This window comes from Sceloporus occidentalis, unplaced genomic scaffold (genome assembly GCF_023333645.1).
Source record: "Sceloporus occidentalis isolate IW3139 unplaced genomic scaffold, rSceOcc1.0.p SCAF_88, whole genome shotgun sequence".
In the NCBI taxonomy this organism is placed as follows: domain Eukaryota; kingdom Metazoa; phylum Chordata; class Lepidosauria; order Squamata; family Phrynosomatidae; genus Sceloporus; species Sceloporus occidentalis.
This window is the reverse complement of record NW_028317068.1, coordinates 1,406,380-1,424,237: the sequence shown is the minus strand read 5'-3', so window position 1 is coordinate 1,424,237 and position 17,858 is coordinate 1,406,380. Positions and strand designations below refer to the sequence as shown.

Below are 17,858 nucleotides of genomic sequence, written 5' to 3'. Positions count from 1 at the left end.
ATCCTCTGCTGTCATAAATGCACCCATAAAACCATTTCAGCAAAAGAACAGATTAATGTACATATAATATCTGGTGTGTCCCTTTCAATTATAGCTACAAAATTCAATTTACTGCTGCTTGGAGCTTGTTGACATTGGCTGACTCTCCTGAGGGTTTTTTTTGTTTTTTTTAATAAAGTGGAATACAGTTCCACTATTGATGGTAAAAGATTACAAGGGCTAAACATATGTTCTACTAATGTATCAATGCTGTCTTCGTAAGACTAAGTACATTCAACATTTATTTTTATAGCCCCAGCAGATTCTGGAGCATTGTTGAAACTGGGTGAGTAAAACAAAATGGAAATCACAAACAATAACAAACTGGTACAAAAGGACAAGAGGGTCTTGCTCTTGCAAGTTTACAATCTACCTCCTCCTCTTTGCCCCTTCAATTCCCACCCCTTCCCATACATGGGTGACTCAGTTCCAAATGTCGGCAGTATTGCAGCAGTTCCTAGCCTCCGCAAATGCATTGAACTGTGCGGAGGCTAGGAACCGCTGCAATGCTGCCGACATTTGGAACTGAGTCACTACGGACGTCTGTTGCCCTACCACGTTTGTTCTTTTGGGGTTATACTGGGCTCGCGGTGGGTCACAACTGGAGCTCATTTGGGAAACCTGGTTTTATTACCCATCCTTAGAACTTGGAATTACCCAGCCATGGCTCTGGAACTCCTTGCACCCTGTGCTCCCTAGGATTGATGCTTCTCCCTCAGGATCACCCTGAAATAGTGACTAGTGTCCAGTGGGCATTGCTGGCCATAAAACTGTATGGAGATGCGGGGCTGTCTGGTAGTTGATGGGATTATACTCTTGATCTAATTATGTTTGTGTGTATAAATATCTGTGCTGTTCCCAATAAAGTCACCTCAACATTAGTTCTGATGAGTGGGGTGGACTGTTATGACAGCTCAGAAGGAAGACAGAAGGAAGCACAGCTTGGCATGTTTACCTAGTTGGGGTACAGGTCACATGCATTATTAATTTACAGTGATTTACAGTAAACAGTGGCATTTAATGTTCATACTTTTATTGTTTTTCAATACAAAAGGGAAAAAACTTTTTTTATACAAAAAAACAAACATATTTATGCAATCTAACACAGAATATTCTGTCATATAAATTAACTCAAACAACTGCAATTTGTTTACTAATCCAGTAGTTAGTCGTATTTCATCTCACCAATTTAACTGTACATCAACAAGAACGTTTCTCCCGTGAAAAAAGCTTAGTCCTTTCATAATGCCGCAGCGATGTACAACGGGTAAACAGGACATGACAAGTAGAATATACAATTTACCATTTTTAATTTGAGAATCAAGAGGTAAGGAGGGCCTTGCTCAAACAACGTAAAAGTGCCACCGTTAGGGATTGGCCAGCCACACTAGAACACTGTATTGTAGTAAATTTGGTCAAATTAAAAGTCTCAATCCAGCTCGACTCACAGATGAGTAATTTATTTCACTATTTTATGTAAATTTAGGATAGCATACCATAATGATAGTGTACAGGTTTAGTTTGTAGTAATCTGCCTAAAGGGGGAACATTTTTTTTTAACATATTTGAAACTCAAAAAGTATTTTATTTTTTAACTTTTGATAGACAAACAAAAAAGGCTAACAGGTTACGCATAATGTTCTGTTGAACTATAATTATTTTATAGAGGTTTCTCAGCGCATTGGCAAGTTATAAAATATTTATGACAAAAGTCGCCTTTTTTAGTAACAATGTTTTTAATTTTTCCTTTCTTCTATGTGTTTTGATTTTCAGGGTTTTGCTATCAACCACACCTCATTGTGTCGATTAAATAGCTTAAAAGGACTGTCGTATCCTGCTGTGTAGTATGTAGTTTCATCAAAAGACTTTCCATCACGTTTCAGACTTTCTGACAGCTGCAAAAGTTGTTCTTGGTTCTTTGCTGCATTTGTAAACCCACCAAAAGACCTTTAAAGAAATATTGAAATCCATCAGGGTGAGACGTCAACATGAAAAATACACTATAAAATGCAGGGGCGTAACTAGAAGCCTCAGGGCCCCCTCTCCCTCCCTTCTCACTATCTACCCTCTCCCCATTCTCACTATCTACCCCCTCTCCCCACCCCCTCTCACTATCTACCCCCTCTCACACTATTTACCCTCTCCCTACCCCCCATTCTCACTATCGACCTCTCCCTACCCCCCATTCTCACTATCTACCCTCTCCCTACCCCCCTTCTCACTATCTACCCTCTCCCTATGCCCCCATTTTCACTATCTACCCTCTTCCTACCCCCCCTCCTCACTATCTACCCTCTCCCTAACCCCCCTTCTCATTATCTACCCTCTCCCTAACCCCCCTTCTTACTATCTACCCTCTCCTTACCCCCCTTTGTAGGTCACTTACCGATGCCTCTGTCTCGCTGCTCTGCCGCGGGGCGCTCGGCCTCACTGCTGAGCGCCGGCATATGACATCATATGCCGGCGCTCAGCGTGAAGCGCTGGCACCCGAGACAGATACCTCATGCTCCCACCACTGCACGGCCTCACTGCTGAGCGCCGGCATATGACATCATATGCCGGCGCTCAGCGTGAAGCGCTGGCACCCGAGACAGATGCCTCATGCTCCCACCACTGCAGCCGGGGCATCGCTGAGGCAGGCGGCGGCGGCAGTGGCAGGGAGCAGAAGAGACAGAAGGGTGCCGAGCGGCTGCTGAAAACGACTGCTCGGCACCCCTTGGGCCCCCCTGACTGGCAGAACTCCAGGGCCCGGTCGCAGTCGCAACCCCGGTAGTTCCGCCACTGATAAAATGGAATCAGTTTCTATGAGTTTTACTACAGAAAATAATAATTTGGATATTAAGACCAGGAGAAGTGGATGAGACTGCTGGTGTTTCTCCGAAACCAGGACCATGTCCAATCCCAGTCTCAGCTGGTGGAAGAAGAATCATATCAAGGGCCAAGATTATGACTAAGAAGAGGCTCGTATTCCACCAGGCATTACAGTCCAACACCAGTTTGACAGGTATACAAACCAGCAAATCATATAATTATATCAGCTGTGATTAAGATAATCCTAAAATTCTAAATTGCATCCATATTTCATAGGACTTCTAACCACTAAGCATATAAACTGCAATTCCCCATGCAGTGGAACAGGAGCAAGCTGTAGATGTGGTACAGCATGTACAACTGCAGAGTAGTTTGCAATGTACTGATCCAAACACTCTGCTAAACACTTTTGTAACTAAATATAACAGAAATGTCTAATTCATGTACAGTTATGTTTAAGAATTTTATCATAGGAAATGACAAATCATACATACAAACATACATACGCCATGGTTTACTTTCATAATATACTAAATTTATATTCAGTTTAACTGGAACTGCAGACTAGATTGTTCTTATCCAACATCAAATTCTGTGTTTCTACTAGGCTTGTGCATTATGATTCGTATAAATTTTAATTTTAGCCAAACTTGCCAACTTGTACAAATGTCGGAAACCAAGAGGAGCGACGAAATAAGAGAAAACTAAGCAGAGAGCTTTTCTTTCTCACTCACTCTTACTCATGCTTTTTCACACTCCCGCATGCTATCTCTCAATGTCTCCCTACCTTCTCCGCCAACCGAAGAAGGGGCTCTTCTTCAGCTCCAGGCCTTTTGAAGCACTTCCGCAAAAGGGCAGAACCTCCACACACACTCACCCCCAGATTGGAGGAACAGTAAAAATGACAAGACAAAATTCAGAGCTGCAGAAAAGGAGACAGGGACCATGGAAAGGTCTTATAGAAGGTAGGGAGACATCAACCGAGACAGAATGAGAGCGTGAGAGAGAGTGGATGAGAGTGTGACAGATAGTCTCCTGAAAGGACAGAAAACTAAATTTGGTGTCCGAAAACAAATGGATGAACAAAAGAATGAAAAGTTTGTCCATATCGTTTTTGGTCCAAGTTAGTTTCTATTTATTATACTATTTCCTGTGCACCAATCAAGGCAGTGTCAATTCTGCATTTCCCACTGATCATGCACCCATCATGCTTCTTTGAACATGACAAACACCACAAATTACAGTAATAGACAACACCTGTTGCCCCAGCTGCTGTGCACTACAATTAATATCATTCCTGCCCTGTCGATCAACAAACAACAAAAAATTTATTTTGTTCAGCTGTTATGTACATACCTGACATAAACAGTTAATTCTACTCTTTCTTCGATAAAGACATCAGTATCTGCTGGTTTAGGTGGATCATCCTGATGTTCAGGAGGGATATAAAATGACACGGTAATAGTGGATTCACAGGCAGGTCCTGCTCCAGGCTGAATGAAAGTTGTCACTGGCGCAGTCATGTCAACCTTCATTTCTGCACAAAAAATAGGGTTTAAAAGGTCTGATGCATTTAAGTGAACTATTTTATTATATCTTTTCATGTGACAACACTGAAGAAATGACTACATTGTAAAGTAGTGAGTGCAGAGCTTGTATACAGTAACAGTGTAAATTTGCTGTCCCCTCAAATATAACTCAACACACAGCCATTAATTTCTAAACCTTGCCAACAAAAGTGAGTACACACCTAAGTGGAAATGTCCAAATTGGGCCCAAAGTGTCAATATTTTGTGTGGCCAACATTACTTTCCAGTACAGCCTTAACCCTCTTGGGCATGGAGTTCACCAAAGCTTCACAGGTTGCCACTGGAGTCCTCTTCAACTCCTCCATGACAAAATCACAGACCTTGCGCTCCCCATCTTCCATTTGAGGATGCCCCACAGATGCTCAATAGGCCAGTCCATCACCTTTACCCTCAGCTTCTTTAGCAAGGCAGTGGTCGTCATGTTGGAATACTGCCCTGCGTCCCAGTCTCCGAAGGAAGGGAATCATGTTCTGCTTCAGTATGTCACACTACATGTTGGCATTCATGTTTCCCTCAATGAACTGTAGCTCCCCAGTGCCGGCAGCACTCATGCAGGCCCAGACCATGACACTCCCACCACCATGCTTGACTGTAGGCAAGACACACTTGTCTTTGTACTTCTCACCTGGTTGCCGCCACACATGCTTGACACCATCTGAACCAAATAAGTTTATCTTGGTCTCATCAGACAGGACACGGTAGCAGTAATCCATGTCCTTAGTCTGCTTGTCTTCAGAAAACTGTTTGCAGGCTTTCTTGTGCATCAACTTTAGAAGAGGCTTCCTTCTGGGACGACAGCCGTGCAGACCAATTTGATGCAGTATGCAGCATATGGTCTGAGCACTGACAGGCTGAACCCCCCCCCACCCCTTTAACCTCTGCAGCAATGCTTGCAGCACTCATGCATCTATTTGCCAAAGACAACCTCTGGATATAACGCTGAACATGTGCACTCAACTTCTTTGGTCGACCTGAGACCTTGTAACATTAACGAGTCCCATGACACCAGTGAGGGGAAATGGCTAATTGGGTATACTCACTTTTGTTGCCAAGGTTTAGACATTAATGGCTGTGTGTTGAGTTATTTTGAGGGGGCAGCTAATTTATACTGTTATACAAGCTGTACACTCACTACTTTACATTGTAGTAGAATGTCATTTCTTCAGTGTTGTCACATGAAAAGATATAATACAATATTTACAAAAATGTCTATTTTATTTTCACATAGTATTATATATTATTATGTTGTATTTGCAGACAACATATTCCACAGTTAGATAGTTGACAAAATGCAAATTAACATCCTAATATTAAAGTCAAAAGGATGCATTTGAATTCTAAGGGATGTTCCACAGCAACAACAGGTATTTATATAGCACTTTCTCCCAGTGGGACTCAAAGCACTTTACAGGGGTACACATACATATAGTTACCATATTTGCTCGATTATAAGACAACCCTCATTATAAGATGACCCCCCCAAAATTTGAATATTAATTTAGGGAAAAAAGAAAAGGAGTGAATATAAGACTACCCTATAGGAAAAACATTTTACTAGTAAATATTAATTCACATGTAAACTTTTTTATTATATTTAATAAAAACTATGATTGAAAAAAATGCATTTTTTGTTTTTATTTCCTTTTATTTGTCAACCTGCCCCCCAGTTATGCACATCTGTCCTCAGGCTTGCCCCTCTGCCTCCCAGATAAGCCTTATATCTCCCCTATATGCCACTCTGCCCCTCAGATATGCCTTATACCCCTTATATGCCACTCTGCCACCCACATATCCCTTATTACCCCTATCTGCCACCCATATATGCCTTATACCCCCTTATTTGCCACCCCCCAGACTTACCAATGCATCCCCAGACTTGTCCCCCGTGCTCCATGGTGTCTAGTGGGGGCAGCCAGTGGAAGTCTATACGATGCGCTTAGACAACCTCCGCCTCTGCCAGGCACTTCCGCCGGGGCTTCTATGACTGAGCACCGGAAGGTCATGTCACGCCGGTGCTACGTTATAGATGCCCCAGTGGAAGTGCTGGCAGCAGCGGAGGTTGCCAGAGAGGAGGATTCAGGTCCCCTGCAGCGCTGCGGGGGATCTGGATCATAGTCTTATAGTCAGACCTCTACTACCTCTAATACTTGTTATTAATGACTTAATAGTGTTGCAGGGTGGTTTCTAAAGTAATTCTATTATATTTATCTTGGATAGACAATATGAAACAATAAATAAAAAATGTAGACTTGTTTATTTTTGTATAATTAGGCGACTATTAAAAAAATAGAAACTGTAGTTAAGTTGTAACACATTAAAAACAAAATTCTGATGGGTGCTGGATGAAGAATTAACAGACTTTGTGACATTTTACCAAATGGATCATATACACCAGTGCCCATTAGCATGGGCACTGGTGTTCACATAAAGACACTAAGTCTGCCTCTATGATCACGACCTGTTTTGCTAAATAAATAAAAAGGTCACCTTCATCTACCAGTCCACCTCAGCTTATCCTCTTTAATCACTTGGTACTTGCAGCTTTACACTTGCAAAGGGTTTTCAACAATCTCCAGCTCAATCAGTAGATACTCTAACTGCTTAAATTGCTCATAATGTAGCACTGCCTATATCTTTTCGTAAATTTTGTATTTAATCTATAATGTGTTCAGCATATGTTTTTTGTGAGTTATATTAAGAAAGTAGTACAACTACTTACTCTTTTCATTGTTTCCTTGGATGTAGTTAAAGAGACGCATAAAACCAGTACCAACAGCAGAGTCCCAGTCTTTGACGGATTCCAAGGAAGTGCTCATCCATTTGGCAGATTCATAATTGCGAGTCTCATATTCTGAACCCTGAACAACAAGAATATTCCCCTTATGACAATAATATTCACATATGTAAAATGATCCTACAACAATACTAAATAGGAGTATATTGAGGAGCTTTATTGAGGGGATGTTAATACATGGACCAGCACAGGCTGGTCAAGGTTATTATTTAGTAGACTTGCGCATTCGTCTTCGGGCGAACATGAAAACGAGCACGAAGAGGCCGTTTTTTTGTTCGTTCCGAAGACACGCCGAAGAGAATACAGTGCCGGCAAAACGTAGGAGAAGACGAAGACTCACAACCACGAAGAATCGAAGATTCTTCGTGATCGTCTTCGTTTTTGCCGCGCAGCCGCCAAAATTTCAAACAGGAGTGAGCTGATCTCGTCTGTCCAATCAGCTCACTCTTGTGACGTCACGCTAAGGGTCTCGTCCAATGCCTGTGCTGCTGTTTTTTGAATTCTGAAGGCGCCTTTATAAGACCAGAGCTTGCCTGAGAGATCCATTCATTTTTCGCTGTGACTGCTTTGGCAACACTGCTGTGCTGCATCCGAGCGTTACAGAGAGAGATTGTTCTGTTCTGTGTGAGACTGGTAAGCCTTAGCCTGCCATTTCTCACAGTGTACTTCATCCTCACTTCAGTGCTACTTAATATAATTAATAATAATAATTTGATTAATTTAATTTTTTTTATTTAATTTGTCATCAACTGTAGTGTAAGTGCTGTTGAGTTGACAGTGCACCCAGTGCCTCAGTGGCACTGGGGTGCCCTTGCCCTGGGCTGGCACTAGTGCCTATTGCCTGTCCTGCTTAAATAAATTAAATAGAATTTATAAATAATAATTTAATAGAATCTATAATTTAATAGTTCATTATTATATATATATATATTTGTCAGTCATATATATATATATATTCTATAGTATACTAGTGTAGAGTGTACTGTAGACATTCATCTACTAGTGTCTAATTTAAAATCAGTAATATTAATTAATATAATTAATAATTGAATTCATTATAAAATTATATATATATTTGTCAGTTATAGTTAGTAATAGTATACTAGTGTAGAGTGTACTGTAGACATTCAAGACATCTACTAGTGTCTAATCTAAAATCAGTAATATCAATAATTCTATAATTCTTTCTTGTCTTAATAGTTAATTAAATTAGCTATAAATAAAAGTAATAATATTAAATAATTACTACTAGCGTATAGTTCAGCTAATCTTATTAGTACTGGTGCTGCAGCTCTATAGTTTGTGCTTTGTTTTAGCAACAGCAAGAGACCAAGTCAATTTTTCTTAATTAATCTTTCATTTTATTTCATTTGTTTTGCTCACCTCAGTCCATCAGTGAAGTGAACTTGTTGGGCTAGTGAGTGCAGCCACATAAGTGCTGTGTTTTTTTTTGATCAGCAAGCAGTGACGTTAACTGTTTTGCAAAGATTTTCTCATTTATTTTACATTTTATTTCAATTTTATTAAAAGTACCCTTAGTGTTTTGCTCACCTCAGTCCATCAGTGAAGTGAACTTGTTGGGCTAGTGAGTGCAGCCAGCAGTGAAGCTAACTGTTTTGCTGTGACATTTTATTTTATTTCTAATTCTTTTCAAGAAAAATTGACTGTGACGAGCTGTACTAAGCAAAGCTTCAAGCTACTAGCTGTAGTACTAAAATAATTCTAATCTTTTTTAATCTTAATCTATAATATATTATAAATAATATATAACAATATAAATTCTAATTCATAATCTATAATATAAGTAATTCTAATTCTAAATTCTAATTCATAATCTATATTCTTCTATCTATAATACATAATATATAAGTAAATTATTTCTAATCTATTAATATTATATAACTTAATATTAATTAATAAATCATATACTGAATCTGATTTAACCTCACTTTAGCTTAGTGGGTTTGAGAGCGTCTGCCTAGAGGTAGACTTATAGTAAGGAAATATAGCTTTAGGCTAGCATAGTAGTAGGCTAAGCTCTTAGGCCCGTGTAAATTCAAATTAAAAATAAAATACTGCTAGTTATTAAATAGTTAATCTTGAGTTAATAATTTAAATAACTTTAGCACTTTGGCAGATTGCACACAGCACAGTGCAGTAGTGCATAGTTTTACTTTTTAAGCAGTAGCACTGAAGAGAACTTCCTCTAATTTTTTGTCTTTAATTCGTTTTTCCTTTTTTTTTATTTTTATTTTTTTTTATTTTTTTTATAGTTTTTTAAACACTACACTACACTACACACACAACACAAAATTTGAAATGGATCCTCCTTTTGGGACTAAGGAGGGACAAGCTCCATCTACCACCGCCACCACCAGCACCACCACCAGCACCACCACCAGTTCTAAGATGCAGCCTTTGCGTCAGTCTAGTCGGCCAAGTAGGCCAAGCTCTCGCTTATCATTTGGGGAAGCATTGCTTGAAGGATCATCAAGTAAAGGAAAGGCACCAAAAGCAGGCAGTAGTAGTGCGGCTAGGCCCACAAGCTCTATGGTTTTTTACGGAAAGCCTAAAGCACCAGAAGCACGTTCAAAGTTAAAGGGTAGCACAAGTAGTACCAGCCCAGTGACTAAAAAGAAGTGCCTTTTGCCCCAAGCAGCATCTTCCCCATCCACCAGCAGCATGCAAGGTACCAAGCAGAGCCAAATTAGCAGCAAGACTCAGAGGGGTCCCAAACCAAAGCGATCTCATTCCTTTGTAGGGAAAACCACCACCACCACCACCCCCACCTCTACCGCCTCTACCACCACTAGTGCTACGCCTACTGTTCCCACTGGTACCGCCACGCCATGTCCTCCTAGTACCTCTAGCAAGCCACCAAGTCCTTACAAAATTTTTGTAAAGACAGTTAGAGAGAGGGCTACACATAGTGGAACTCCACCTAGCGAGGTAGCAGAGGAGCCTGAGACTGAGAGGCCAAGTGCAGAGTCTATTCTTCCTGCTCGCACTACTACTAGTCACGAGTCTCATGACGATATCAGTCTTAGCTCCAGCCTAGCAGGAATTCCATTCGATCTGGCTAATGAAGAGCTAGACTATGAGCCAGAGGAAGTAGAGGAGATGAGTGGTCAGGAATCAGATTCCTCAGGGAGCAGTGTCCAAATTACTAGTGCACAATTTTCCCCTGAGCCTCCACCTTCTCCGCTACGATCATCACCACCACCACCACCACCAGCAGCAGCAGCAAAACCTAGCAAATCTAAAGCAATTAGCAGTCCCACTATGGCCAGTACTGTTACCACCAGTCCCACCACCACTAGTTCTGCCTCTGTTCATCCACCCCGAGCAGTAGGAGCAGCACCCAAGGCACACTCCAAGGCTATGCGCGCCCCAATTTGGGAGCACTTTGAAAATGTTGAAGAAGGGCGCTATGGAAAGTACAAACATTGTGGGAAGCTAATAAGCAGAGGGAAAGTGTCTGGCCATTTTACCAGTGCTAGCATGAAGCATCACCTCAGCACTCAACACAACGCTGTGCTATTGGGGAAAGATGCAGAGGGAGAACTTAGTGCAGGCAGCATAGCTGGTGGCCGTGGAAAAACCCCAACAGCTTCTTCTTCTGAGCCAATAGCAGCAGCAGCAGCAGCAGCAGCAACTAGTGCTGGCAGCCAGAGACCAAGGCAGGTTGGAGCACTGCATGTCCAGCCCACCCTGGAACAATTTGTGGCATTCCAATCCAAAAGGTCAATGCCCAAACAGCAGGCCAATAAAGTAACGCGACTGATTGGTCAGTTCATTGCTGTTGGAGGGGCATCCTTCTCTATGATCGAAGGGGAGCCTTTCAAACAATTGATGGCGGCTGTGGCTCCACAATATACAGTTCCGTCACGTTCCAATTTCAGCAGGAACATTGTCCCCTCATTGTATCGGTCCTGTGTTGCAGCAGTGAAAGAGGAGCTTTCCAAGGCTGCTGGTCAGTCTGTTCATTTCACTACAGATTTGTGGAGTGCACCTAGCGGCCAGCATGCCTTTCTTTCTTTGACAGCACACTGGTGGCAGCCCGGTGTGTCTAAGGAAGCTGCTGCAGCAGGCTACCGATCTTTCCTTCTCCATGCAGAAGTGATGGATGAAAAGCACACTTCCCAAAACATTCTGCATGCGATGAGGAAAATGTTTAGCCTTTGGGTGGGAGCAGAGGCGGGCACCAATGTTGAAGTTGGTTTTGTGGTAACTGACGGAGGTGCCAATATGGTGAAAGCGCTGCGAGATGGTCATATTGTTGGTGTGCGCTGTGCAGCCCACATCATCCATCTTGTAGTGAAGGCAGCAATGTCAGAAGGAACTAATGTGGCAGCAGTAGTTCTGTCCCGCTGCAGAAAGATCGCTGGGCACTTTCACCATAGAGTTAAGGCTAGCCAACTTTTGAGGGAAGAGCAAGAGAGGTCAGGTCTTCCCGTACACTGCCTACGTCAGGATGTCAGGAACTCCACGTTAGACATGCTCGAGAGGATTTTGGAGCAGCAGAGGGCAATCCATAATCTTGCCTCAGAGCACAATATTGGGATTACCTCTCCATTGAATAGGGAGGATTGGACAGTGATCGCCCAGCTAGTGGCAGTCCTTAAACCATTCAGGGATGCCACAGAAAATTTAAGCTCAAACACTGCCAGTCTGGCCCAGGTAATCCCAGTGTTCTCCCATCTAGGCAGCAAGATGGATGTGTTCCTTGGAAACCGTGAGGCTGTTCAAGGTGGCACTCTACATCCTGACATAGCAGCCATAGTCAGGAAGCTGAAGGATCTGCTAAAAGTACACCTTCGCAAACGAATGGAAGAGAGTCCCGAAATGATGCTAGCGTGCCTTTGCGATCCAAGAATTAAGGGAAAGCTAGCTTTGAAATTTAATGTTCTCAGTAGCTACCGGGAGCAATTGGTCAACAAGGTGCGTGACTGGCAGCGTAAAATGGGAATGCTGTCCGAGGAGGGAGAGGTGCAGGAGGAGGAAGAGATGATGTGGTCTGCTACTCCTAGCAGCAGCATCAGCAGCAGTGCCACAAGCAGCACAACACAGCTGAGTGGAGCAGCTGCGTTTTGGGAAGAGGCACTTGGGAGTATAGTTGGACCATCTGACAGAGCTAGCAGCAGAAAGGAGAGTAGTGCTGCTGAAATGGTCAAACTTTACCTCTGTGAAGTTCCTTCTGCGCCTAATGTTGATCCTCTTAGCTACTGGGATGAAAAGAAGAGTGTGTGGCCTGCACTCTCATGGGTTGCGCAGCAGCTACTATCATGTCCGCCAACCACTGTTCAAAGTGAGCGCGTGTTTTCTATGACTGGAAACATACTGAGTCCACAGCGCTCACGCATGGCACCTCATCTGATGGAGCAGATTGCCTTCCTTAAATTCAATCTGCCCAAGTTGGGTTACCCAGCTCTTAGCTTGGAAAGTTAATTTTTTTTATCTGTAATGATTAAGGTAGTTTCTCCCCCTGGTTGCACGTGTTTGCGGTGTGGCAACGTCTGCTACCTCCGCCGGTGTAGCCAATTTACGCTAGGGCCTAGTGTCTGAGTTCTGGAAGTCTGCTCCCAAACGCCATGGACTGACAGACTTTCATGCTTTGCCCTGGGGTGAAACAGGTGAGCGGGTCGTCAATTGCCCACTCATTCACCTTTTTCCTTTTCCAACGGTGCTGCTGGTGGTGGTGCCAGCATCTTTTGCCAGTTCGCTTCCTGGCTGAAATCATGCCTCAAATGTCCCTAATGGAGAGGGTAGTTTCTCCCCCTGGTTGCACTTGCTGCGGTGTGGCAATGCCTGCTACCTCCGCCGGTGTAGCCAATTTACGCTAGGGCCTAGTGTCTGAGTTCTGGAAGTCTGCTCCCAAACGCCAAGGACTGACAGTCTTTGGATGCTTTGCCCTGGGGTGAAACAGGTGAGCGGGTCGTCAATTGCCCACTCATTCGCCTTTTCCAATGCTGCTGCTGCTGCTGCTGCTGGTGCCAGCGTCTCTTCTCTGCCAGTTCGCTTTCTGGCTAGTATCATGCCTTAAATGTCCCTAATGGAAAGGGTAGTTTCTCCCCCCCTGGTTGCACTTGCTGCGGTGTGGCAACGCCTGCTACCTCCGCCAATGTAGCCAGCTTACGCTAGGGCCTAGTGTCTGAGCTCTGGAAGTCTGCTGCCAAACGTCTTGGACTGACAGTGTTTGGGTGCTTTGCCCTGGGGTGAAACAGGTGAGTGGGTCGCCAATTGCCCACTCATTCGCCTTTCCCAATTCTGCTGCTGCTGCTGCTGCTGGTGGTGGTGCCAGCGTCTCTTCGATGCCAGTTCGCTTCCTGGCTAGTGTCATGCCTCAAATGTCCCTAATGGTAAGGGCAGTTTCTCCCCCCTGGCTGCCTCTGTCTGCGGTGTGGCAACGCCTGCTACCTCCGCCGGAGTGGCCAGCTTACGCTAGGGCCTTGTGTCTGAGCTCTGGAAGTCCGCTGCCAAACGTCTAGGACTGACAGTGTTTGGGTGCTTTGCCCTGGGGTGAAACAGGTGAGTGGGTCGCCAATTGCCCACTCATTCGCCTTTCCCATTTTTCAATGCTGCTGCTGGTGGTGGTGGTGCCAGCATCTCTTCTCTGCCAGTTCGCTTCCTGGCTAGAGTCATGCCCAAAATGTCCCTAGTGGTAAGGGCAGTTTCTCCCCTCTGGCTGCGTCTGTTTGCGGTGTGGCAACGCCTGCTACCTCCGCCGGAGTGGCCAGCTTACGCTAGGGCCTTGTGTCTGAGCTCTGGAAGTCCGCTGCCAAACGTCTAGGACTGACAGTGTTTGGGTGCTTTGCCCTGGGGTGAAACAGGTGAGTGGGTCGCCAATTGCCCACTCATTCGCCTTTCCCAATTCTGCTGCTGCTGCTGGTGGTGGTGCCAGCGTCTCTTCGATGCCAGTTCGCTTCCTGGCTAGTGTCATGCCTCAAATGTCCCTAATGGTAAGGGCAGTTTCTCCCCCCTGGCTGCGTCTGTTTGCGGTGTGGCAACGCCTGCTACCTCCGCCGGAGTGGCCAGCTTACGCTAGGGCCTTGTGTCTGAGCTCTGGAAGTCCGCTGCCAAACGTCTAGGACTGACAGTGTTTGGATGCTTTGCTCTGGGGTGAAACAGGTGAGTGGGTCGCCAATTGCCCACTCATTCGCCTTTCCCATTTCCTTTTCCATTTCCATTTCATTATTTTCCTTCTGATACACAACCAACCAAACATAACACACACAATAACACAAATAACACAGTGACATAACACGTAACACACATAACACATATAACACAGTGACAAGTGACAACACACATAACACACATAACACATACACGTACAATGCAAAAATCACAAGGACCATTCCTCTTGTTATTTGTCCTGGCCTTCATTTCTACACTCACTAGCATTAACGCTATAACTCACACTTCATACTATAACATTTTTCCATCCACATACCTGCCAACAGACCCAACTTTTTCAGGGACAGTCCTGCTTTTTTCCAGTCCTGTCCCATCTAATTTAGCTAAACTAGGTATGCAAATACACGTTGGTAGTTATAGCTCGGTAGGTAGCACTAGTATAAACATTAAATAAATATAATAAAGTACTAAATAATAAATCTAACTTTAAAATACATTTAAATAAACCCCTAATTTTTTTTTAAAACCCATTAAAATTAAATTATTATTTAGACATAATACATCTTTAACCAAAGCAGTGCACTGCTACTAATCTTAAACATAACCGTACATTAACCCTAAGCTATTTTTTAGTTCTTGTCCAACATTTTTCCATCCGCATACCTGCCAACACACCCAAGATTTTGGTGGACAGTCCTGCTTTTTTCCAGTCCTGTCCAGTAAAAGTTGGGTTGTTGCAAAGTATGCCATTGTAAATAGGTAGCAAATGTTAGGCATGTATTACAAGTGGTCCAAAATCAATTTAAAAATGTAAAATAATCCCTATTCTTTTATTAAACATCTATGGATGTGTGATTGTGTATGATAAACGGAGGCCAAGTTCCTTGGAGCATTTGTCTCTAGGTCATTTTGTGTACAGTACACCTCAGTACGTGTGTGCAACTCTATTGGTCGTTTCGGCAGGGGGCTGGCCTGCCATCAACGAATGAAGTGCGTTCTGCAATTCACTAGTTGATGCCAGACCAGCCCCCTGCCGAAACGACCAATAGAGTTGCACACACGTTCCTTCACGGCAGCTGCTGCTGCTCCGATGTGTTGTTAACCCCGTATTAACCCCTGCAAGGCAACCGGGAAGGAAACGAAGATTAAACGAGCACGAAGAATGTCCGCGAATATTCGCCCGAAGAGAAGACAGGAACGGGCGAATATTCGCGGAATACGAAGGTTTTTTCCCCCCCGAAGACGAGCACGAAGACGAACACGAAGAGCCCCCTGGTGCCCAAGTCTATTATTTAGTACGATTTTATACATGTTAAATACAACATATTCCTGTTTTAAAATAAGATACAATTTTTTGTTGAAAGCTTTCAGAGGGGCTTTGTTCCCTGCGTACTGCCTGGATAGAAAGTGGTTGTAGGATATCGGACTAATATGATGCAGTACATAGAGGTGGTAGTACACTAGGTGAAATCTCACCTTTAAGGTTCTGTACGTGGCTACAGAAATGTCCAGTTAGTACATGAAACACTGTCCCATGCAAAAGGTTCAAGCATCTTCCTCTTAATCTGATTCTGCAGGTATTTTTATGTGTTTTAGAACAATAACAAATGAGGAGAAAAAAACATGTCCTACCTCATTCTCGACTGCAGTATATTTTGGATTCTGAAGTCCAGATGAGAATAAAGCTTGTTTCACCGTTTTCAACATTTTAGAAGCTATGGAATAAAAAAAAAACTGGTATGAGTAAATATATATGTGTGCATATTTAAAAGTTTATAATGAATGAAGCCTGTCTCTTTTAATGTTTGTTTGCCTAAATATGTTGCTATATTCAATTGTTCACATAGTTTGCTATCTTCTCTTAATAAAATGAAAAATTATTTATTCCATGGATTTCCAACTGTCACGTTTGTAATTTAGCAATTATTACCTTCAAGACTTTTTTTATTGAATTTTTTTTGCTCAGCGTAAAAGCTGCAGTGCCATATTCTTTGAAAGCTGCCCTCATCTAAGCTGACATCAGTGTCAGCATTAATTCACTTCCTGTCCTGAAGTGATTTCCCTTTTCCTCATACATGCTTACAAAGGCTGCCAGAACCAGTCATCAAGACTCAGCAACTTGGATCCAGAAAAACAACGGATCCAGAAAAACAAGCATATTGATACCTTTCCCAATTTATACAAATAAGGAGAGGTCAATTTATATGCATCAATATTTGAAGCTCTAAACATAATTTCATACGTTTATTTAATTTACAGGACTGTAAAATGTAGGAAGCGTGTTCAGAATTTTCAGATGTATGACAATTTTATTCTCCTCGCTGCATATTTGCCTTATAAGCAAAACTAAATTTATTTGCTGGAAAATGGTTCACATGACAATGCCCCAAACCCCAGGCTGCATCCTTCATCTATTTTACATAATCGTTGATCAGCCCATAACCCCTACTGCCTGAAAAAGCCGGCAATTCGTCAGGACAGTACCCAAAAAATCAGGACTGTTGGCCTGCCAGCCCTAATCCGCTCGCCAGCCCTAATCCGCTCTCCCAAATACCAATTGGGCCACTTCACCGTCATTGCTCAGACATGGAATATGTGCATTTCTGCACTACTTTTAAAACCAGTAGCAAGGTCAAACATTAACAACTATCATAAAACTATTTCCTAGCAAGATTATTTTTATTTTAAACAACCAAACTTTAAAAAAGGTTTTATCTTCATCTTATCTGTCAGACGAATGCAGTAAGCAAATGTTTGGGTTTTGGGGTTTTTTTATGTGAAGGTGCTGTTCCACCTGTTCTGCAGAATGTAACACTTCTAAGTATGAGATTTGAAACAACATACCAATGTTTCATTCACTGGCAATTTACCAGGTAATGTGATTCTTTCCTTTTGTCATGACAGCAAAAAGAGGGAACAATTGAGAGCTTTGTAAAAGTATGAAAAAAATGGCTTAAGTTCCTTTATAAAGGGTAACTCAGCTTTTACCATATAGAATACAATATTGTAAAAATTCCTGATGTGCATATGCATAAAGTGGAATTCTGATACATATATTGCTTTTGTTTTGTAAACATTGTTAGGTGGGTTTAGCTAATGAACTGATTTTAAGCACTAGAGCTCACAGTTGTGTTCTCTGTCTACTGTATAACAGTAAACTAAATTGCAGAGAAATTATAATAGTCATGAAAGACTGTTCCTAAAGCAGCTCAATATTTTTTCACTTTCTCAGCAATTGCCCCTGGGCTGCTTCAAAATTCTTAAAAACGGTCAGGTCTGACTTGGACAGCGCCACTTGGCGGGAACTCAGCATAGTTACATAATGTAATGTTATGTGACCCTGCAGTTTAAGTGCAAGTTCTCGCACATGTAAAGGGGTTATGGGAGGGGAAGGAGTTAGAAAGAGGGGAAGGGCGTTAGGTGGGACGTGAGTATGTGTGTTAGAGTCAGTGTGTAAGTATGAGTTTGTATGTGTGAGTGTGTGTGTA

General features: G+C 42.7%; 1 protein-coding gene across 1 annotated transcript; it reads right to left on the bottom strand.

Moving 5' to 3' along the window:
- Positions 1–1,808: 1,808 nt before the first annotated feature.
- On the bottom strand, positions 1,809–16,077 carry LOC149284781 (heme-binding protein 2-like). Its single transcript, XM_089496210.1, has 4 exons — positions 16,003–16,077; positions 7,159–7,297; positions 4,207–4,387; positions 1,809–1,986 (listed from the first exon to the last, which is right to left on the bottom strand). The coding sequence occupies exons 1-4, from the start codon at positions 16,075–16,077 to the stop codon at positions 1,809–1,811; spliced, it is 573 nt and encodes a 190-aa protein (XP_089352336.1).
- Between the last annotated feature and the right edge of the window lie 1,781 nt (positions 16,078–17,858).

Bases quoted from the DNA above. Each gene is read 5' to 3' on its own strand.
- LOC149284781 (XM_089496210.1), bottom strand. From the start codon at position 16,077: ATGTTGAAAACGGTGAAACAAGCTTTATTCTCATCTGGACTTCAGAAT. The intron at 7,298-16,002 runs GTAGGACATGTT...CTTGTTGTTCAG, and splicing joins ATACTGCAGTCGAGAATGAG to GGTTCAGAATATGAGACTCG. The intron at 4,388-7,158 runs GTAAGTAGTTGT...TTTTTTGTGCAG, and splicing joins CCAAGGAAACAATGAAAAGA to AAATGAAGGTTGACATGACT.